Here is a 23,616-nt window from a genome sequence, read left to right on the forward strand (position 1 = left end):
TCCTCGAACGAGTCTAGAAACATACCTAGAGCCTCGAATAGGTGTGGATATCTGCTCTGCATCTCCCGCTCGGTCTCCTAAGTAGCCTCCTCCATGGGCTAACCTCTCCACTGCACTTTCACTAAAGCTATATCCTTTGATCTCAACTTTCGGACCTGCCATACCAAAATAGCCACTACCTCCACATCATAAATCAAATCACCATCTAACTAAACTGTGCTGAAATCTAAGACATGAGATGGGTCACTGATATACTTCCAGAGCATAGAAACATGAAATACTTGATGCACACCTGACAAGCTAGGTGGCAAAGCAAGCTCATAGGCCACCTCCCCAATCCTCCGAAGCACTTCAAAGGGCCCAATAAACTGAGGGCTAAACTTGCCCTTCTTTCCAAACCTCATAACACCCTTCATGTGTGAAACCATCAGCAAAACCTTCTCCCCAACCATGTAAGATACATCACGAACCTTTCTGTCAGCATAACTCTTTTGTCTTGATTGTTCTATGCGAAGCCGCTCCTGAATCACTTTCACTTTTTCAAAAGCATCCGGAACCAAGTCTGTACCCAAAAGCGTAGCCTCACCTGGCTTAAACCAACCCACTGTGGATTGAACCGCCTCCGATATAAAGCCTCATACAGAGCTATCTAAATACTTAATTGATTACTATTATTGTAAGCAAACTCCGTGAGTGGTAGAAACTGGTCCCATGAACCCCAAAATCAATGACACAAGCGCATAACATATCCTCTAGAATCTGAATAGTGCACTTGGAATGCCCGTCCATCTGCAGATGAAATGTTGTGCTCAACTCAACCTGAGTTCCCCACTCTCGCTGCACGGCTCTTCAAAACTGTGATGTGAACTATGTGCCACTGTCTGAAATGATGGAAAATGGCACACCGTGAAGGCGAACAATCTCTCTGATATAAATCTATTCCAACCAGTCTGATGAATAGGTAGTACACACAGGAATGAAGTGTGCGGACTTGTTTAGCCGATCCACAATCACCCAAATAGCATCGAACTTCCTCGAAGCCCATGGGAGCCCAACTACAAAATCCATGGTGATCCTTTCCCACTTCCACTCTGGAATATCTATCTGTTGAAGCAAGCCACCCAATCTCTCATGTTCATATTTCACTTGTTGACACTTGAGACACCAAGCTACGAACCCAGCTATATCTTTCTTAATTCTCCTCCACCAATAGTGATGTCTCAAATCCTGATACATCTTCCCGGCACCGGAATGGATGGAATACCGCAAAATATGGGCCTCCTCTAAAATCAACTCCCGTAACCCATCCACATTAGCACATATATCCGGCCCTGCATCCTTAATAACCCGTCATCACCAATAATCACATCTCTACCATCATCACGCAGAACCTTGTCCTTGAGGACAAGTAAATGAGGATCATCATACTAACGCTCTCCGATACAATCAAACAAGGAAGACCGAGAAACCATACAAGATAGGACCCGACTAGTCTCTGAAATATCAAATCTCACAAAACGATTGGCTGAAGACTGAACATCAACTGCAAGAGGTCTCTCCACAAGAGGTAGGAATGCAAGACTACCCATACTCATTGCCTTCCTACTCAAGGCATCGGCCACCATATTGGCTTTTCCTAGATGGTACAAAATGGTAATATCATAGTCATTTAGCAGCTCCAACCATCTTCGCTGCCTCAAATTGAGATCTTTCTATTTGAACATGTGCTGGAGCTTACGATGATCAGTAAACACCTCACAAGACACACCATAGAGATAGTGCCTCCAAATCTTCAATGCATGGACGATGGCAGTCAACTCCAAATCGTGTACATGGTAGTTCTTCTCATGAGGCTTCAACTGAAGAGAAGCATAAGCAATCACTCTACCCTCCTGCATCAAAACGCATCCAATATCCATCTGAGAAACATTACAATATACTGAATATGAACTAGAAGCTGATGGCAGAACTAACACTGGGGTTGTGGTCAATGCAGTCTTAAGCTTCTGAAAGCTTGTCTCACACTCATCCGACCACCTGAAACGAGTACCCTTTTGGGCCAATTTGGTCAAGGGTAATGCAATAGACAAGAAACCATGAATGATCTAGCAGTAATAACCCACCAAACCAAGAAAGCTACAAATCTTTATGGCTAAGGACGGTCTTAGCCAACTATGGACCGCCTCTATTTTCTTCGGATCCACTTGAATACCCTCACTGGACACCACGTGCCCCAAGAACACCATGGAGTTGAGTCAAAACTCACACTTAGAGAACTTAGCATAAAGCTTCTCTTCCCTCAACTGCTGCAACACAATCCGCAAATGCTGGGCATGCTCCTCCTGCCTACGAGAGTACACCAAGATATCATCAATGAATACAATTAAAAAAGGGTCAATATAAGGCTGGAAAACATTGTTCATCAAATGCATGAATGTTGTTGGGGCATTGGTCAGTCCAAAAAACATCACTAGGAACTCATAATGACCATATCGAGTCCTGAAAGCTATCTTAAGAATGTCCAAGTCCCTAATCTTCAACTGGTGATACCCTGACCTCAAATCAATCTTGGAGAACACCCTCTCTCCCAGAAGCTTGTCAAATAAATCATCAATACGAGGTAATGGATACTTGTTCTTGATTGTGACTTTGTTCAATTGCCTATAATCAATGCACATTCTCATGGTGCCATCCTTCTTCTTCACAAATAGAACTAGTGCACCTCAAGGTGACACACTAGGCCGAATAAACCCTTTACCAAGGAGTTCCTGAAGCTGTTCCTTTAATTCATTTAACTCCGCCAGTGCCATACGATACGGTGGAATAGAAATGGGTTGGGTGCCCGGCACCAAGTCAATACCGAAGTTAATATCCTTGTCCGGCAGCATGCCCGACAGGTCTGTAGGAAACACATCCAGAAATTACCTCACCACTGCAACTGAGTCAATAGTAGAAGTCTCTACAATGATGTCCCTCACAAAGGCCAAATAAGAAAGACAACCCTTCCCAATCATCCATTGGGCTTTCATGAATAAAATCACCCTACTGAGAACATAATCCGACAAACCTCACTATTCAATAAGTACCACTCCTGGCATAGCCAACGTCACCATATTAGCGTGACAATCCAGAATAGCATAACACAGAGACAACCAATCCATGCCCAATATCACATCAAAGTCAACCATACTAAGCAGCAATAGATCCACTCTAGTTTCTAGTCCCCCAATAGTCACTACACATGACTGATATACACGGTCCACAACAATAGTATCGCCTACTGGTGTAGATACCTAAAAAGATAAAATAAGAGACTTGCGGGACGTATCCAAATAATGAGCCAAATAGAACGACATATATGAAAAAAGTGGAATCGGGATCAAATAGTACGAGGCATCCCTGTGGCAAATTGAGATAATACATGTGATCACGGCATCTGAAGTAATAACATCTGGTCTGGAAGGGAGTGCATAGAAATGGTCCTAACCACCACCTGATCGACCTCCCCCTTTAGGGTAACCCCTAGCTGATTGACCTCTACCCCGAGCTGGCTGGGCGAGTGGTGAAGTAACTGGTGCTGAAGCCGAAGGCTGACTCCTCTGCTGGGATAAACCTCCCGTAAGGCGGGGACAAAACCTCTTGATATGACCTAAATCTCCACACTCAAAGCAACCTCTACCTGCCACTGGCAATAGGAACTGAAGTGAGCCCCGAGCACCAGGATACCCGGTAAAAGGACTAGACATAGATGAGCCTTGAGCTGATGGTGCATGAGATGAACTCTGAGATAGAAGGGCACTGAAAGATGAGTGGACCTACTGATAACTATAATAACCATAGCTAGATGATGCTCGATGGTGAACTGGACGAGCCGTTTGACATGCCTAAAGGGATGGCCCCTGCCATGGTGAAACTGGCCTCCCAAAAGAACACTACCAATACTACCAGATCCACAAGCCTCTTGGCCTCTCTCTCTACTCACTCCTGGTGGTGAACCAACTCTATATCCCAAGCAATGTTAACAACCTCCTAAAAAGAAGCACCAAACACCCTCTCTCTAGTTAGAAGAATCTGCAGATGATATGTGAGGCCATCAATGAACCTCCTGATCCTCTCCTTATCTATGGGAACCAACCAGATAGCATGATGGGCCAATTCAGAGAATCTCATCTCATATTGCATCATAGTCATATCATCCTGATGCAACTGCTCAAATTACCTGCGCAACTCCTCTCTACAGGACTACAACACAAACTTCTCCAGGAAGAGAATGTAGAACTGCTTCCAGGTAAGGGGCGTTGTACCAACCGGCCTACGCCTCTCATAAGCGTTCCACCAAGTGAAGGTAACTCCAGAGAATTGAAAAGTAGTGAACAATACCCCACTGGTCTCAAAAATCCCCGTTGTATGGAGGATTCTCTAACACTTATCTAAGAAACCCTGGGCATCCTCTCCCTCTGCACTGTTGAAAGTTGGAGGCTGAAGTCTACCAAACCTCTCCAATCTACACTGCTCATCATTAGGCATGGCAGGAACCACATAGTCTTGAGCAACTGCAACTGGCTTGGCTGGTGGTGCCCCTAATGTTTGAAGTCCCTAAATAACCTGCTCGGGTGTGCAAGCGGCAGGAGTCTGAGTGCCTTCCCCGGCTTGGGAAGTGGCTTCTATAGTAGAATCAGAGACCACCTGAGCAAGACTAGTGCACACGGTCAGAATCTGAGCCAAGGTCTCCCGAAGACCTAGAATCACGAAGGGCACAGTTGTGCCTGAGCTGGTCCCGCTGGTGCATCCACAACTGGGACTCGATCTTGTACTAGGGCAACTCGTGGGTCTACAGCTGCTACCTTAGCTGCTGTGTCAGCTACACCTCTACCCCTACCACGGCCTCTATCGTGACCTCGGCCTCTCGTGGCCCCAACTTGTAGTACTGGAGGTTGTCCATCTTGGTCGGTATAACATGTCCTCACCATCTGTGAGAGAATAGAATAACAGAAGTTTAGTTACCAGAATCAACAGATTCGCACGACAAGAATTCAAGTATGTGAAGTTTCCTAAGGGTTCTACAGCCTCTCAAAGATAAGTACAGACGTTATCGTACAGATCTGCAAGACTCTACTAAACCTGCTCATGACTCGTGAGACATATGGAACCTAGGCTTTGATACCAACTTGTCAAGACCCAAAACCCAACTCATCGAGATGGAGCCTATCGTGGAACTAGGCCAGCCTCGACTTAATAACCAACACAACAATAATAAGTTTGAAACATTAACGAAAGCTTTCAATATTTAAAGAATCTATTTGAAACATAAGAAATTCCAAGATAAGATACAATCCAGCCCAAAACCAGGGTGTCACTGAGTGCATAAGCATCTAAAAAAATACATGGTCTAATACAATGTCTCAAGGAGCAACTGAAATACAACTGGAGAATAAGAACGAGAGCTAAGGCATGTGAACGCCATGCAGATACCTCAATAATATCTTAATCCTGAAGCCTCGATCAACAACCGGCACTGGGTCCAAAAGTGCCTGGATCTGCACACAAGGTGCACTGGGTAATGTGAGTACACCAACTCAGTAAGTAACGAGTCCAAATATGGACCGAATGGTAGTGACGAACTCAACCTCAACAGATATAATAGAATCAATGTACAGAAACATAGGCATGCCTTTAGTTAAATAGACAGCTCAAAGTAATAAGGTAAATACAAATTTTAACAGTTTAAAATATATAACTCAACTGCCTCTACATGCCAATGCACCGACTACGTGAAATGCACAATGTACTCTCACTCTCAAGTGCTCAACTACTCGGTATTGAATATGGCCATTTGGCCCAGTGAAATCCATCCCGAAACATATACAACACTGACTGTGAGTCAATTAGTACCGAGGAAAAAGGGTAATCCAACCCTGTAGAGAAATCCATCTCCAGATACCAATACTTCAGAAAAATCCATGTCCGGGGAAATCCATCCCTCAAAAATATCATTCGCGCCCACTGTGGGTATACACACTCCGGAAAGGCTGCTATGGCCCAAGCACTTTCATAATCAATATAACTGTTGCGGTGTGCAGCCTGACCACGTAATTGTTAATCAAAATCAGGCTCTCGACCTCACTCAGTCATCACTCTCCAATCTCACCCACGGGCTCACAATGTCGTGGAAACTAACCCGGAAATAATGATATGCTAAACCAATAATAACAACTGAGACTGAGATATGATATGAGATGCACGAATATGACTGATTAAAAAATAACAGTGAAATCAATGATATGATAGCAAGAAACGATCACTAGGGGTCTCAGCAGTATCGGCATGAAGCCCTAACATGATATTTAGCATGCTTTACAGCTCAATTACTTTATCACATAATGGAAACACGAATATCAACAAGAAAGAGTCATTAAACGGTGCCAGGGAATGAACCAGGTCACGATCCTCACGGTTCACGCACTCATGCCCGTCACTTGGCACATGCGTCACCTTAATACTAACCACATAACACGTAGTTTGGGGTTTCGAACCCTCAGAACCAAGTTTGAAAGTGTTACTTACCTCAACCGAGTAAAAATTCTACTCTGCAATGCCCTTGTCTCTCGACTCGGCCTCCAAATGCCCCTAATCTAGCCACAAGCAATACAATACGATCAATATAGGCTAAAGGAACCAATTCCACAAGAAAATACCAAATTATAAACCAAATCCCGAAATTGGCTCAAATTCAACCCCAGGGCATACATCTTGAAATCCGACAAAAGTCACAAAACTATAAAAGCATTCACTCACGAGTCTAACCATAAAAAATTTACTCAAATCCGACAATAAAATCCCCTTTAAAACCCCAAAATTACATCTCAAGAACTCTTCCATTTTTTCCCTAATTTTTCACCCCAATTCCCAATTTAGATGATAAAAATCAAGATACAATCATGGAACTTAACTAAAATCAAGTGAGGAACACTTACCCCAATCAACTCCCTAAAAATTCCTTCAAATATTGCCCAAATTCGTGGTCTCTAGCTCAAAATATGAAAAATGGGCTCAAAATCTCGATTTTGAATATAACACTGCTTGCCCAGATTTTCTTCTTCGCGAACGCGACAGCACTCTCGCGTTCGCGTAGACCACTTGAACTGCATCTTCAATTTACTCTTGGAAAACGCAACCTTCTCTTTGCGAACCTGAAGCTTTACCAGCTCAAACAACCATGAACACGACCACCCCTCACGAATGCGTAGACCAAATAGACGGGAATCCCAGTTGCCTCTTCTTTTCTTTGCGAACGCGGTACCCCTCTCGTGTTTGTGATGCACTCTACTCCTGAACTTTCGCGAACGCGTCTCTTCCTTCTCAAATGTGAAGAACAATCCTCTCTTGATATTTTGATGCTCTTCGCAAACACGAGACCTGCCTCACGAATGTGTAGGAGGAAATTAGCAGCAGAAAAATACCAGCAGATCAGCTAACATCCTAAGGACAAAAATGATCTGTTAACCACCCGAAACTCACCCGAGAATATCGGGACCTCAACCAAACATACCAACACATCCCATAATATCATACAAACTTATTCAAACCTTCTAATCATACAAAACAACATCAAAACACAAAATTGCACTCGTATTCAAGCCTAAGAACTTCTAAACTTCTGAATGCCACAAACGATGCCAAAACCCGCTAAACCACGTCTGAATGATCTCAAATTTTATACACAAGTAAAAAATGACACCACAAACCTATTCCAATTTCCAGAATTCCATTCTAACCCTGATATCAAAATTTCCATTGTCGACCAAAATCGCTAAAATTCTAACTTCCGCCAATTCAAGCCTAATTCTACCACGGTCCTCCAAATCACATTACAGACACACTCTAAAGTACAAAATTACCTAACTAAGCTAACGGAACCATCAAAATTTAAATCCGAGATTGTTTACATATAAGTCAATATTCAATCAACTTTTTCAACTTAAGCCTTCACAAAAGAGACTAAGTGTCTCAATTCACTCCAAGACTACTCCAGACCCTAACCAATTGACCCTGTAAGACATAATACATCTGAAGAATACAAATGTAGCAGAATGATAAGGAACGGGGCTGTAACTCACGAAATGACTGGCAGGATCGTTACACCTTTGTCGTGCATTGATGATCTATTTTACCAGCTTCAGGGAGAGAGGTGTTCTCTAAGATTGATTTGAGGTTTGGATATCACCAGTTGAAGATTTGGGACTCAGATATTCTAAAGACAACTTTCAGGACCCGTTAGTATCATTATGAGTTCCTTGTAATATCTGTTAGGTTGACCAATGCCCCAACAACATTTATGCATCTGATGAACAGTGTATTTCAGTCATATCTCGACTCATTTTTCATAGTGTTCATTGATGATATCTTGGTGTACTCACATAGCAAGGAGGATCATGCCCAATATTTGAGGATTGTATTACAAAGCTGAGGGATGAGAAGCTTTATGTCAAGTTCTCCAAATGTGAGCTTTGGCTTAGTTCGGTGGTGTTCTTGGAACATGTGGTGTCCACTGAGGGGATTAAAGTGGATCCAAAGAAGATAGAGGCAGTTTAGAATTGGCCCAGGCCATCTTTAGCTACTAAGATTCGGAGTTTTCTCGGCCTGGCCGGTTATGATCGTCGCTTAGTGGAGGGTTTCTTGTCTATTGCATTGACTTTGACCAAATTGACCTAGAAGGGTGCTTCTTTCAGGTGGTCAGATGAGTGCGGGGAGAGCTTTCAGAAGCTCAAGAATGCCGTGACCACAGCTCCAGTTCTAGTTCTACCTTCAACTTCTGGTTCTAATACAATTTATTGTGATGCTTCTCAGATTGGTATTGGGTGTGTCTTAATGCAGGAGGGTAGAGTGATTGTTTATGCTTTGCACCAGTTAAAGCCCCATGAGAAGAACTACCATGTTCATGATTTGGAGTTGGCAGCCATTATTCATGTATTAATGATTTGGAGGCATTATCTCTATGGTGTGTCTTGCAGGGAATTTATAGATCATTAGAGCCTCAAGCACTTGTTCAAACAAAAGGATCGAAATTTGAGAAAGCGGTGATAGTTGGAGCTGCTGAAGGACTATGATATTATCATTCTGTATCATCCGGTCAAGGTCAATATGGTGGTTGATGCCTTGAGTAGGAAGGCGGTGAGTATGGGTAGCCTTGCATTTATTCCTGTTGGTGAGACACCGCTGATGTTTGGGACATGGCCAACCAGTTCATGAGATTAGATGTTTCAGAGCCCAGCCGGGTTCTAGTTTGTGTGGTTTCTTGGTCTTTCTTATATGGTCGCATCAGAGAGCACTAATTTGATGATCCCCATTTGCTATTCCTTAAGGACACTGTTCAACACGGTGATGCCAGGGATGTTACTATTGGGGATGATGGGGTGTTGAGGATGTAGGGTCAGATTTGTATGCCTAATGTAGATGGGTTACTAGAGTTGATTCTTGAGAAGACCCATAGTTCGCGGTATTCCATTCATCCGGGTGCCTGAAGATGTACCTAGACTTGAGGCAGCACTACTGGTGGAGGAGGATGAAGAAGGATATAGTGGGGTTTGTAGCTTGGTGCCTAAACTCTTAGTAGGTGAATATGAGCATTAGAGACTAGGAGGATTGTTTCAAAAGCTTGAGATTCCAGAGTGGAAATTGGAGCGTATTACCATGGATTTTGTAGTTGAGCTCCCATAGACTTCGAGGAAATTTGATGCTATTTGGGTGATTGGGGATCGGTTGACCAAGTAAACACATTTCATTCAAGTTGGGACTACCTATTCTTTGGAGCGGTTGGCTGAGATTTACATCCACAAGATTGTTCGCCTTTACGGTGTACTAGTGTCTATCATTTCAGATCGGGGTATGCAACTTATATCGCAGTTTTGTAGAGTAGTGTAGTGAGTGTTGGGCACCCAGTTTGAGTTGAGTACAACATTGCACCCTTATACGGACGGACAGTCCGATCGCACTATTCATATATTGAAGGATATGCTACGCGTGTGTGTCATAGAATTTGGGGGTTCTTGGGATCAATTTCTTCTGCTCGCAAAATTTACCTACAACAACAACTACCAATCGAGCATTCAGATGGATCCATATGAGGCTTTGTATGGGAAACGGTGTTTGTCTCCAGTGCGATGGTTTGAACTGGGTGAGGCTAGGATATTGGGCCCTGACTTTTTTTATGATGCTTTAAACAAGGTTAAATTGATTCAGGATCGGCCTCACACAACTTAATCTAGACAAAAAAGTTACACCGATCGAAAGGTTCGTAATATTACCTACATGGTGTGGGAGAAGGTACTGCTCAAGGTTTTACCCATGAATGGTGTTATGAGGTTCGGGAAGTAGGGAAAGTAGAGCCCTCAGTATATTGGGCCATTTGAGGTACTTCAGAGGATTGGAAATGTGGCTTACAAGCTTGCCTTGCCGCCTAGTCTATCAAGTGTTCATCTGGTATTTCATGTTTTTATGCTCCGAAAGTATGTCAGCGATCTGTCTCATGTTTTGGACTTTAGCATGGATCAATTTGATTGTGATTTGACTTATGATGTGGAGCCAATGGTCATTTTGGACCGGCAGGTTGGAAAGTTGAGGTCAAAAGACATAGGTTTAGTGAAGTTGTAGTAGAGAGGTCAGCCAGTTAAGGAGGCCATTCGGGATACTGAACGGGAGATGTGGAGCAGATATCCACGCCTATTTGAGACTCTAAATACGTTTCTAGACCCGTTCGAGGACGAACATTTGCTTAAGAGGGGGAGGATGTAATGACCCAGCCGATCATTTTGAGTGTTGTAGACCCTCTCCCCTATTTACTTCTCATTTTATTTGAGACACTTAGTTGAGACACTTAGTCTCAATGTTGGAAGCTTAAGTTTAAAAGGTTGACCGTATATTAACTTATGTGTAAACGACTCTAAAATGGAGTTTTGATGGTTCTACTAGCTTCGTTGGGTGATTTTAGACTTACAAGTGTGTCCGGATAGTGAATTGGAGGTACGTAGTTGATTTAGCCTTGAAATGGCAAAAGTTCGAATATTAGAAGTTTTGAAAATTGAGATGTTTGATCGAGGGTGAACTTTGTGGTTACCAAGATCGAATTTTGGTTCCATGAGTTGGAGTAGGTTTTTTGTGTCATTATTGACTTGTGTGCGAAATTTGAGATCAATCGGACATGATTTGATTGGTTTCGGCATCGATTGTAGAAGTTGGAAATCCTTAGTTTTCATTAGGCTTGAATTGGGATGCAGTTCATATTTTTGATATTGTTTGATGTGATTTGAGGGATCCACTAAATTGGCATCATATCTTAGGACTTGTTGGTATATTTGATTGAGGTTCGGGGGGACTCAGGAGTGATTCGGCTTGAAATCAGATTGGATTTTGGAATTTTAGAAGGCTGGCGTGATCAGGTCTGGTGCAACCGCACCTTTGAGGGAAAGGCCACAGAAGCGGCCATGGGGTCGCAGATGTGGTTCTGGGTGAGTTAGGGTGTTTGCGCAGATGCGAGGAAAGTTCTGCACCTGCGATCTCGGAGATGCAGTGAGCTTGGGCATAGAAGCGAGGAGCAGCACAGGAGCGAGAATGGGGTCGCACCTGCGTTTGCGCAGAAGTGGAGCTTGTTCTGCAGGTGCGAAGGCTGAGTCTCTAGTGATTAACCACAGAAGCGGGGAAGTGCCCGTAGCTGCGAGAATGTAGATGCGGTTAAGTGGGTCGCATGTACAAAAGCACTGGCAGTGTTAAATCCGAAGGTTTTCGTGGTTTTTCTCATTTTGGACTTTGTAAACTCGGACCAAGGAGATTTTTTAGAGGGAGTTCAAGGGGTTTCTTGAGGCAAGTCACTACTGGTCATTTTTATTCAATAATCTTATTTCTCCATTGGATTTCCCACCTAGTTTGTGTGTTTTTGAGGTGGAATTTTCGGAGTTTGAGGCTAGGGATTTGGAGTGCTAATTTAGGTATTTGATGACTATTTGGTGTCGTAATATGGTAAACTTGGTATGATTGGACTCACGATTGAATGGGCTTTCGGATTTAGTGACATTTATCGGATTTCAAGACATGGGCCCGAGGGTCAACTTTTGAGTTGACGATTTGACTTTATATTAAGAACTTAGTATTTTCTTATGGAATTGATTCCTTTTTCTCGTGTTGATTGTATCGAATTGTTTGTGGCTAGATTCGAGGCATTTGGAGGACGATTCATGAGGCAAGGGTTTATTGGAGTAGATATTTGCACAGTTTGAGGTAAGTAACACTTCTAAACTTGGTTCTGAGGGCATATAACCCTGAATTACATGCTATATGATTTATGTCGAGGTGACACACATGTTAGGTGACGGGCGTGTAGGCGTGCACCATAGTAAATGTGATTTAGTCGATTCCATGGAACTACGTAGTCATCTTATGTGAACATTTTTATTGTACTCTATGTGTTAGAGCACTTAAGATGTGATTCATGCTAGAATAATGTTTAGGCTATATGATGGTACTATTAGGACCCACGATGTTCGTTCTTTGTTGTTGAGTTATTTGCTTAATTGTAGTTATGTACTCAGCCATATTCATCATTACATATCACATCTCAGTCTGAGTTATCGTATATTTCCACTTCTCGAATAATTGATTGTGGCTGCTTAGCACGAATGTTGTGAGCTCGAGAGACTAGAGAGATTAATAAATGAGTGAGGCTGAGGGCCTATTGTGAGTGATATTTATAGGATCGGGTTGCAAGCCGCAACAGGCTTTATTGATTCATGCCAGAATTTGGCTTATTATAGCATTTGGGCTGGATCAGTTCCTCCGAAGTCTACACATCTACAGTGAGCGCAGTTGTTGTTAATTTATTTGCATTGGGATGGATCTTCCTTGTATTTATTTACATTTGGGATGGATCTCCCTTGGATTTATTTGCATTTGGGCTAGATCTATCCTGAGCTGGATCGGCCCTGTATAGGGCTGAGTTTTATTGCTAAATCTGGAAGCATGTTTAAATTCTTGTATCGTTACCCGTAAATTATGAATTTCTGAGAATCAATGTCATAGTTTTTGTAAAATTCCGTACTATTAATGTTGTATGTGGCTTGTAATACTCGAATTTGTCACTACTTTCAGTCCAAAGGTTGGATTTATTACTTATTGAGTTTGTTGTACTCATGCTACACCCTGCACTTCGTGTGCAGATTCAGGTATTTCCGGTCACGGCAGTTGCTGATTCTTTGGGTTCAGTCATTCGGAGATTATAGAGGTAGCTGCCCTAGTGTCCGCAGACCATGACCTTCATCCCCTATCCCTCAGTTTTACTTGTTCTGTTTCAGTTTCTTAGACAGTGTTTCAGACTTTGTATTTGTATAGGTGCTCATGTACTCAATGACACCGTAGTTTAGGGAAACTTTTGTATTGAGTTATGACATTTTATCCCGTTTTATGAGAGTTTTACTTATTAAAATCTATTTTAGTATATTTTTAATTTGAAAGTGTTGGTAAAAATCTGAGTTGTGAGCTTGCCTAGTAACATGATAGGCGCCATCACGACATGTTGAGTTTTGGGTCGTGACAACTATACTTAGGAAAGTAAATAATGGCAACATAAAACGTTTCATTCAAAAATATGAACTTCGTAAAAAAATTATTCTTATAATTTTTTCCAGTAATAAGTCTTCAGTTATGATGCTCAAAGAAGTCTCCAGCTTCTAAATGAGTAATGTCTGCAAGGCCTTCAAAAATATCCTTTGATGTTCTAAACGTCAATACCACACAAGAGGGGGGTTATTGGTGTGGTACCCAATTTTTGCTCTAGAAGAACCTGGTTCTTCTAGGTGTTCTAACTACTACTGTTTGCGGAATAAAAAGTACATAAAATAAAGAACACAGATATTTTTACGTGGAAAACACCTGGCTCAAAAGGTAAAAAACCATGACCTACTACTCAGTAGGATTTTCCAAAAACTTCCACTATAATCACTGAGCCAAAACAGCATTTACAAAAACTCTTTATAAACCTAAGGATTAACTCTAATCCCTTGTAGCACACAGCCTCAACCGTTGCGACGACTTCAAGTTAGCTTATAACTTGAACACTCAAAGTACCTAATACAATTGCTTATATGAAACTTGAAAGGTACAACTTTAAACCACCTACTACAATAGAACTAGAATAAGAAAAAACACAATGAAACTGGTTCTTCTATCTCGTTCAAGTAGCTTCAGGAGTGCACACTCAAATCTCACATAAACTGCTTGTAAAATCGCCTTGCTCTTTTGCTTTAAATTTAGTTTAACTTCTGCATTTGTGCAATGCCTGTAAAAGAGAACAATCTCTGTCATTTAATAGGTTAGAAATCAGAGTTTGATTGGGACTCAATTTCTGATCTTCTAACGTAGTTGAGTCCTTGATGATATCAAACTCTAACACTCTCTTTATTCGGATTGTGTTCTCTTCATATAAAGAGACTTTCTCTCCTTATCTAATATGCAACCTTTTCGATCAGATCAGGATATATTACTGCTTGATCAGTAGGACTTATCTCCTTCATATGCATCTCACATGTGTAGGTTGATCATGACAGTGCTTCACAAGATGGACCTGGTCCATGACTGAGTTCATTTGTCATTCTTCAAAACTTCACCTATTCTTGGGCCAACAAATTCCCCCTTTTTGATTATGACAAACTCTGTGCTTTTTACTGATCAAAAAACCTGTAAAAACTCAGCTTAACCATCAACACTAAACTTAGAAAATTTTCTTTTCATCAAGGACTAGGTTAATTAGATTATAAATATCACTTATTTCATAATAATGTGTAAAGCACAATATCTCTTCCCCCTTTTGGCATCATCGAAAAGTTGCATACATAGTGTGAATTCCAGATTTTAATAAGTACTCATGGCCATTGGGGCAACTGCAAGTGCAATCATGGTGCAATCATAAGTAATCAAACAAACATATTCAAACTATCAAGGTCAGAATAATCATTGAACAAGAGAAAATAACAGTTGTCATTAAGAGAGATATTTTTCCACTAACAATCCACAAAAAGAAAGAAAAACATCCAAACCATGAGCAAAAAATATAAAAATCCCTAATCTGGGTCACTGGGGGGTACTAGAACTAGTTCAGGAGACAGAAACTAGGAGTCCTAAGGCTTGGAGGAACTGGAGGGTTGAGTTTGGAGAAAATTCAGCATGTTCTGAAGAATTCCATCATTCTTCTCCTTTTCTTTTGCAAGCTCAATTCTGAGACCATCCCTCTGAGCTTCCACTTCAACCACACGAGCCTTGAGCCTAGCAATTTCAGCATCCTTAGCTGCACATTCTTGAACCAAAGTCCTAACCTTGCTATTGATGGGTGTCCTCAAGGATAAACCAGGTTCAACTGGGATGTCATTGACTGGATAGTCACAAGCAAGAAGAGTTTTAATGCCAAAGTGTTCTTTACTCGAGGCCATTTCCCACTTCTTCAAAGGCACATTGAGCTTGTCCAGAACTGTGGTTAGTATGAAGCCATATGGGGTAGCATGAGCCTTAGAACCATTTATGACCCTGTCTAGTAGTTTGACTATGAGGATAGGCCAGTTGATTTGCTTTCCTCTTTCCAGGCATTCCATAAGAACTAGATCCATGTAGTTGGCAGTGTGCCTTCTCTCCTGTCTTGGCAATAAGCACCTGTTGACAAATTCAAACACCACCTTGTGCTGAGGCCTCATCTCACTTTTCTGCATAACTCTGGCTTCATTCACATTCTCTAGATCATAGAACCTTTTGGTGAATTCAAGGGCAGTGGGGAGGGAGTCCAGGCATGGCCACCTTTTCCTGTTATAGTCATCAAACCCTTCAGAGGGTATATCCAGAATCTTTCCCAGTTTCACAGCATCAAACTACACTTGAACTCCCTTCAACTGGCTACTGACAACTCCATCCTTAACAGCAGCATTTGCCATGAATTCAATCAACTCATTTCTAGCTAGCCTACCTTCCATCTGAAGGATCATGTCCTTCCATCCCTGAGCAACCAAAGAGTCTACTAATCTCATTATCCCTGGTTCCACCAGGTCCGTAAATAATCTACCTTTTAAGATTTTTCTTCTGCCAAAAATGGCAAGCTTATCCTATTCCTTCTCAGATTCATCTTCTTCTTCTTCTTCTCCACTCCAATCATCATCATCAGAAACTTTGGTTTGTTTAGCTTTCACTACAGATCTTGTACTCTTAGCTAGTGTGGGTTCAGCAACTACAGGCACAGAGGAGGACTTCTTAGAGGAAGTCTTGGGTTTCTTAGGCTTGGGTGTAGGAACCTCCACTGTTGTACCCCTCTCTTGATGGACTAGTTCCATCTTTTATTCCTTAACAGCCTCTGAGGATTCTGCAACCTTTCCTGTTCCCTTATCCTTTTTCCTTTTCTTGCTTTCTTCTAAAGCCTTTTATAGATCAACTTCACTCTGTTTTACCCTGCTTCTTGTGGCTCTACCCCTAGGCACTGAAGAGGTAGTAGGTGTTGGGGATGAGGCTTTTCTTTTCTTGGATGGCTTGGGAACATTTGAGGCTTTTGGTGTAATAGCTTTGCGTTTCTTTGGGTCATAACTTGCCCCAACCTTTTTCAGTAGGTCAGCCAAGGTTTCTTCAGAAGATGAAACAGGTTCATCTCTTTGTTTGCTTAGATGAACCAACCCCTCAGCTGCTTCCACAGAACCACTTCCCCCTGACTTCATGCCACTCTCATCTATCCTATCTTGTGCAACCCCACATATAGCAAGAACTGCTCCCTTCCCTTTTCCCCTCTCTTCACCACATGCACCCTCTCTTTTTTTTCTTTTTTAGACTTCTTTTTATCTCCATTCCTACTCATCTCAGGCAAATCAACATCGCTAATGGGTCCAACTAGAACAAACCTAGTTTCTAAGTTTTTTAACCACAGAAGAACTTACCTAAGAAGGAGATTCTTGAGTCTTTTCAGAGTCAGAAGACCCATGTCCATCTCCCCCAGTCACGGATTGAAAGGATTCACACTCAGAGCTAGAATCAGACTTTGGAGCTGGGCTTTTTTTCAGCTGGCTAGCTTTCAACCTTTCATTTAAAACCTTCCTCAGAGCCCTAGATGTTACAGTTTTTTGAGCAAATATTTTCTGCCTTCAAAACATAGGTTTTGAAGATACACTGGGTGGAGTAGACGAGGATGAATTTGAGGGAGATGGTGGTGGAGGAGTGCCAGGATGATCTTGTGGGTTAGACATGATTCTTCTTTCTTGAGAGAATTTGGGAATTTTGGAGAATAGGGCAATTAGAATTGAAGAGGAATTTTTGATGGTTTTAGAATTATGAAGAAGATTGGAGATGTGGTGTGTATTTAAAGTGAATTAGACATTAAATAAGTAATGATAGCTTTTTCAGGGGTCAAATAGAAGTCTAATCAAACTAAAATTTCAGAATTTTAATGATAGATTTGGCTTCCCTAGATATTAGGCAAAAATCAGATTTAGAGTTCTAGATGGACGAAACTGGTTCAATGCTCAACGGATAGAATTTTCTAGGAATTTGACAAGTATAGGACTTCTGCTCATGATTGAATTATTAATCTTTCTAATTGTGCAGAGTATAGAAAATATACCTGAGCTTTCATATGAACCCATACTGATGAACCAGGTTCTTCATATAGAACTCTCTTGAACATGCTTCAAATGCCATAATAGAGAAAATGTTGCAAGAGATCAGTGAGTCATATATACACATGTCACAGGAGTATACTAATTAAAGTATGAAACTGAGTAAGAATTAATCTAGATATTTACACAAGGTTAGAATTCCTAGCCAAAAAAAAATTCATTTTTTGTGCATTCTAAGCTGGATCTATTAGGTGATCTTAATCATCCATAGTTCTAACCTATTCCTCTCAAAGTTTTCTCTACTCAGTGCTTTAGTGAAGATGTCAGCAATTTGCTTATCAGTAGCATAGAATTCTATGCAGATCAAACCTTTCTCATAGTTGTCTCTTAAGAAATGGTGTCTAACATATATGTGCTTAGTCCTCTTATGATGAACAGGGTTCTTTGTCATACTTATAGCACTAGTGTTATCACATAATATAGGAATGCAACCAACTTCAATGCCAAAGTTTTCTAGTTGTTGTTTGATCCATAACAATTAAGCACAACAAGAGGCAACAACAACATACTCAGCTTTAGTAGTAGATAAGGCCACTGAATTTTGCTTTTTAGTAGCTCATGACACTAGACATGAACCAAGGAAGTGTGCCATACCAGAGGTGCTCTTCCTATCCACTAGGAAACCTGCATAATCAGCATCAGCATATCCTACTAGATTGAAATTACTACCTTTGGGGTACCAAAGACACAGATGAGTGGTGCCTTTCAAATATCTTAGTATCCTCTTGCCAACAGTCAAGTGAGACTCTTTTGGATTTGCCTGAAAACGAGAACAAAGCTCTACACTGAAAACAATGTCAGGTCTGCTGGCAGTAAGATATAAGAGTGAACCAATCATACCCTTATACAACTTTTGATCAACTGATGAACCAGGTTCATCAATGTCTAATTTAGTGGCAGTTGCAATGGGTGTGTCTATTTCTTTTGATTCTTCCATTTTAAACTTTTTGATAAGCTCTTTTGCATACTTCTGCTGATGGATCATGGTTCCATTAGGACTTTGTTTGATCTGCAAGCCTAAGAAGAAGCTAAGCTCACCCATCATACTCATTTCAAACTCATTCCCCATTAATTTTGTAAAGTCCTTACTTAGCTTATCAGTGGTGGCCCCAAAGATTATGTCATCAACATATATTTGTACCACAAGGAGATCCTTACCTTTTTCCCTTAAGAATAAGGTACTGTCAATTTTACCTCTTTTGTAACCATGCTCCAATAGGAATTTGGACAATCATTCATACCATGCTCTTGGGGCCTACTTGAGTCCATAGAGAGCCTTGTCTAACTTGTACACATGCTTAGGACATTCTTTGCTCTCAAACCCTGGAGGTTGTTTTACAAACACTTCTTCTTTCAGGTAGCCATTCTAGAAGGCACTTTTGACATCCATCTGATGAAGAGTAAATTCCATGTGTGTTGCAAAGGCTATGAGGAGTTTGATTGCCTCTAGTCTTGCAACTGGAGCAAAAGTCTCATCATAATCTATGCCTTCCTCTTGACTGTAACCTTGGACCACCAGTCTTGCCTTATTTCTTGTAACTGTTCCATCTTCATCAAGTTTGTTTCTGAAGACCCATTTTGTACAAATAACTGATCTGTCCTTGGGTCTTGGAACTAGATGCCAAACTTGACTTCTCTCAAACTGATTGAGTTCATCTTGCATTGCTTTCACCCAATCTGCATCCTGCAAATCCTCAACAATATTTTTAGGTTCAATAAGAGATAAAAAGGCATCAAAAGCACACAGATTCTTTAATTGTGATCTAGTTTTGACTCCAGATGTTGGATCAGTGATAATGTTCTCAATAAGATGAGAACTTTGATACTTGTGAGGTTTTACAACCAACTGGTTTCTGCTAGATGTTTCTCCCATATTCTGTTGCTAAGGAATAGGGTCATGAATAGGTTCTTTTAGGGGATTTATTTCAATTCCTCTTTGATTAGTTCCCCCTGTCAGGTTGCCCTAGATAGAAGAATCTGTTCTATCACATGTTCCTTCTTTTGGTGCCACTTTGACTTGTGCTTAGGCTTCAGTCAAATCATTTACCAATCCAATGGCTTCATTTTCATGTTTCTGTCTCTCAGAAAGAATGTTAGTTTCATCAAATACTACATGTACACTTTCTTCTACACACAAAGTTCTTTTATTGAACACTTTATATGCTTTGCTATGTGAAGAATATCCCAAGTATGCTCCCTCATCACTTTTGGGATAAAACTTACCTAGGGAGTCTTTTCCATTATTAGGCATAAAGCATTTGCATCCAAATGCCCTAAGATGGAATATATTTGGTTTTCTCCCTTTAAGTAACTCATAGGGAGTCTTCTCTACAAGAGGTCTAGTCATGCATCTATTGATAATGTAACATGCAGTGTTTACAGCCTCTGCCCAGAAGCTATGGGGTAGTTTACTAGAAAGAATCATAGTCCTAGCCATGTCTTCAAAAGCCCTGTTCTTTCTTTCAACTACTCCATTTTGTTGAGGGGTCCTAGGGGCAGAGAAGTTATGAACTATACCATTTTCATCACAAAATTCAGCAAACTTATCATTTTCAAATTCAGTTCCATGATCAGACCTAATTGATGCAAGTTGATTTCCTAATTGTTTTTGAGTTTTTCTAATAAAGGCAATGAACATGTCAAATGCTTCATCTTTAGATGTTAAAAATAGTACCCCAGGTAAATATAGGATAATCATCAACAAGTACCATTACATATTTCTTTCCTCCTCTGCTCATGGTTGTCATTGGACCATAGAGATCCATATGGACCAGTTCCAACGACTTGGTTGTGCTTACATTTTCTTTCTTTTGAAAGATGATCTTACCTACTTCCCCCTTGCACAGGCCTCACAAACTTTGTCTTCTTTTAACTTGATGTTGGGTAACCCTGTCACCAAGTCCTTAGAAACCAATTTGTTTAGCTGATTCAGACTGGCATGACCAAGTCTTTTGTGCCACATGAGGGGATCATTATCCAGCACACTTAGGCAGGTTAGTTCATTTTCTGAGAGAGTAGACAAATCTACAATGTAAATATTGTTAACTCTTTTTCCCTGCAAAATAATCTTGTCAGTGGTAAGGTTAATCACAAAGAATTTAGTAGAGGTGAATGCTACAAGGTTACCTCTGTCACATAGTTGTGACACACTGTTCAGGCTGTATTTGAAGCCATCTATCAAGTAGACATTCTCAATGGAGTGAGAGTCTGTCTTACCTACCTTTCCAACCCCAATGATCTCACATTTCTTCCCATTTCCAAAGGAGACATTGCCTCCCCTTAAGTCCTCAAGTGAAAGGAACTGGTTCTTGCTTCCATTCATATATTTTGAGTAGCCACTATCCATGTACCATATTTGGCTACTTCCCTTCACTTGGACCTACAAAAAGAAATCAAGGGTTAGTCTTAGGAACCCAAACTAGTTTGGGTCCCTTTCTATAGGCAAAGGGATAAATCAGATTCCTTCTAGCCCACCCAGGTAGCCTATTTTTTCTTGAACAAAAGTTTTGTTCTTTTGACTAGCCTTTTCTTTTGTATTACATTCATTTTTGTAATGGCCAGTCTTGCCACAGTGTGTGCAAATTTTGTTCTCAAGAAGAGTGAGGTACTTTCTTTTAGGTTCCCACTTAGGTGCTTGAGTCCCATAACCAAGTCCTCTTTTGTTGCTACTGTGATGTTCTTGTAGCCAGGAGAGTGCATCAGAAGCCTTGTTCCATTTGCAAGTTCTATCTAGTTCACGTTTTCCCTTCCCTAGATCTTCTTTTAATACTCTTCATCTTTCCTGTACAACTCATCCTTCATTTTTCCTAAGTTTTCTTCTAGGGTGAGATGTGTGTGATCATCTTTCTTCTTTCCTGTTCCTAGTTTCAGTTTTAAGTTCTGAGACCTAAGTTCTTGGACACTAGTGTCAAGTTCAAGAACCTGGTTCTTCAACTTAGTATTTTCACTTTCACTCTCATTAGCCCTAGACTCTAGATTTTTGCACTTGGATTTTAGGATCATACATTCCCTAGACAACTCTTCTTTCTCATTGTTAATTATCTCAGACTCATCAATGAAGTCTAGTAGTAGCTCAAACAACCTTTCTTTAGACAGGAATTTAATCTTGTCTTTGAGATGAAGAATACTTACCTCTTGTTCATCATCTAATTCTCCGATGGACATAAGTGCTTGTTCATCTCCACCTTCATCTTCTGAGTCCTCATCTGATGTTTCTCCCCAGGCAGCAACCATAGCCTTTGTTGATCCTTTGTTCCTTTTTGGTTGTACCTGTTCCTTTTTCCTGTTCCTTCGTTCAGCCCTTTACTTCTTCCACTCAATTTCCCATTAAGGGCAATTCTTGATCATGTTATCAGTCTTACCACACTTGTAGCAACCCTCATTGGTCTGTTTCTCAGGAGCCCTTGGTTTGTTGAAGATTGTACCTCTTGAAGAACCCTTTCCTCTCATCAAGTACTTTTTGAAATCTCTTGTGATCATAGCCATTTCATCATCCCCCTGATCTGAACCTTCAACAATTCTGAGAGCCAGACTTCTCTCCTTCTTTGGTGCATCCATTTTCATGGTTTGCCTTCTCAGTTCATAGGTAGTAAGGTTTCCAATTAGTTCATCCAACTAGAGGGTAGCAATGTTCTTTGATTCCTGAATAGCAATGATTTTGCTTTCGCAAGAGACTGGCAGAACCCTTGTCAAAATCTTCTCAACTTTGTCTTCTTCAAGAATAATCCTTCCAAGAGACTTAAGTTCATTTGTCAGTGTGCTGAACTTTGTATACATCTCTTGGATGGTTTCTCCTTTATTCATGGTGAAATTCTCATACTGAGAATACAGTAGTGTTCCTCTGGACCTCTTCACTTGAGGTGTTTCTTCATGAGCCACTTGCAAAGTGTCCCACATTTCCTTAGCAGTGGTATAACTTTGAATTCTACTATACTCATCTGGACCTAGTCCACACACAAGCCATTTCTTGGCCTTGGCATTATTTTCCCATTTCTTCAGCTCTTCAGCAGTGTAGTAGCTCTTGTCTTTGGCACATCCACTCCTTCAGCATTCTTCTTAGTAGTTGCTAGAGGACCATCAGTGACTATGTCCCATAGTTCATAACCTTCTCCTATGATGTGATCCCTCATCTTGTTCTTCCACCAAGAATAGTACTGACCATTGAAAAGTGGAGGCCTAGCAGTGGATTGCCCTTCCCAGTTCCCAGGTGGTGCACTCATGTTGATCTTTTCCTAAGGTGTTAGCCTCTTCAAGGATAACCCGATCTAATACCAATTGATGTTCTAAACGTCAGTACCACACAAGAGGGGGGTGATTTGTGTGGTACCCAATTTTCGCTCTAGAAGAACCTGGTTCTTCTAGGTGTTCTAACTACTACTATTTGCGGAATAAAAAGTATATAAAATAAAGAACACAGAGATTTTTACGTAGAAAACACTTGGCTCAAAAGGTGAAAAAACCACGACCTACTACTCAGTAGGATTTTCCCAAACTTCCATTAAAATCACTTAGCCAAAGCAGCATTTACAAAAACTCTTTGTAAACCTAAGGATTAACTCTAATCCCTTGTAGCACACAGCCTCAACTGTTGCGACGACTTTAAGTTAGCTTATAACTTGAACACTCAAAGTACCTAATACAATTGCTTCTACGAAAGCTAAAAGGTACAAATTTAAACCACCTACTACAATTGAACTAGAATAAGAAAAAACACAATGGAACTGGTTCTTCTATCTCGTTCGAGTAACTTCAGGAGTGCACACTCAAATCTCACAAAAATTGCTTGCAAAATCACCTTGCTCTTTTGCTTTCAATTTAGTTTAACTTCTGCGTTTGTGCAATGTCTCTAAAAGAGAATAATCCCTGTCATTTAATAGGTTAGAAATCAGAGTTTGATTAGGACTCAATTTCTGATCTTCTATCGTAGTTGAGTCCT

The 23,616-nt window shown here is 40.9% G+C and overlaps 2 protein-coding genes across 2 annotated transcripts; both read right to left on the reverse strand.

Moving 5' to 3' along the window:
- Window positions 1-209: 209 nt before the first annotated feature.
- Window positions 210-3,746, reverse strand: LOC138868996 (uncharacterized). Its single transcript, XM_070146580.1, has 7 exons — window positions 3,503-3,746; window positions 2,752-2,899; window positions 2,267-2,346; window positions 2,038-2,105; window positions 1,833-1,919; window positions 1,433-1,712; window positions 210-604 (listed from the first exon to the last, which is right to left on the reverse strand). Exons 1-7 carry the CDS (start codon window positions 3,744-3,746, stop codon window positions 210-212), a joined length of 1,302 nt encoding a protein of 433 aa, XP_070002681.1.
- Window positions 3,747-21,443: 17,697 nt separating this feature from the next.
- LOC138868997 (uncharacterized) lies at window positions 21,444-22,238 on the reverse strand. The gene is made up of 2 exons (XM_070146582.1): window positions 22,106-22,238; window positions 21,444-21,886 (listed from the first exon to the last, which is right to left on the reverse strand). Exons 1-2 carry the CDS (start codon window positions 22,236-22,238, stop codon window positions 21,444-21,446), a joined length of 576 nt encoding a protein of 191 aa, XP_070002683.1.
- Between the last annotated feature and the right edge of the window lie 1,378 nt (window positions 22,239-23,616).

Source organism: Nicotiana sylvestris, chromosome 5 (assembly GCF_000393655.2).
Source record: "Nicotiana sylvestris chromosome 5, ASM39365v2, whole genome shotgun sequence".
Taxonomy (NCBI): domain Eukaryota; kingdom Viridiplantae; phylum Streptophyta; class Magnoliopsida; order Solanales; family Solanaceae; genus Nicotiana; species Nicotiana sylvestris.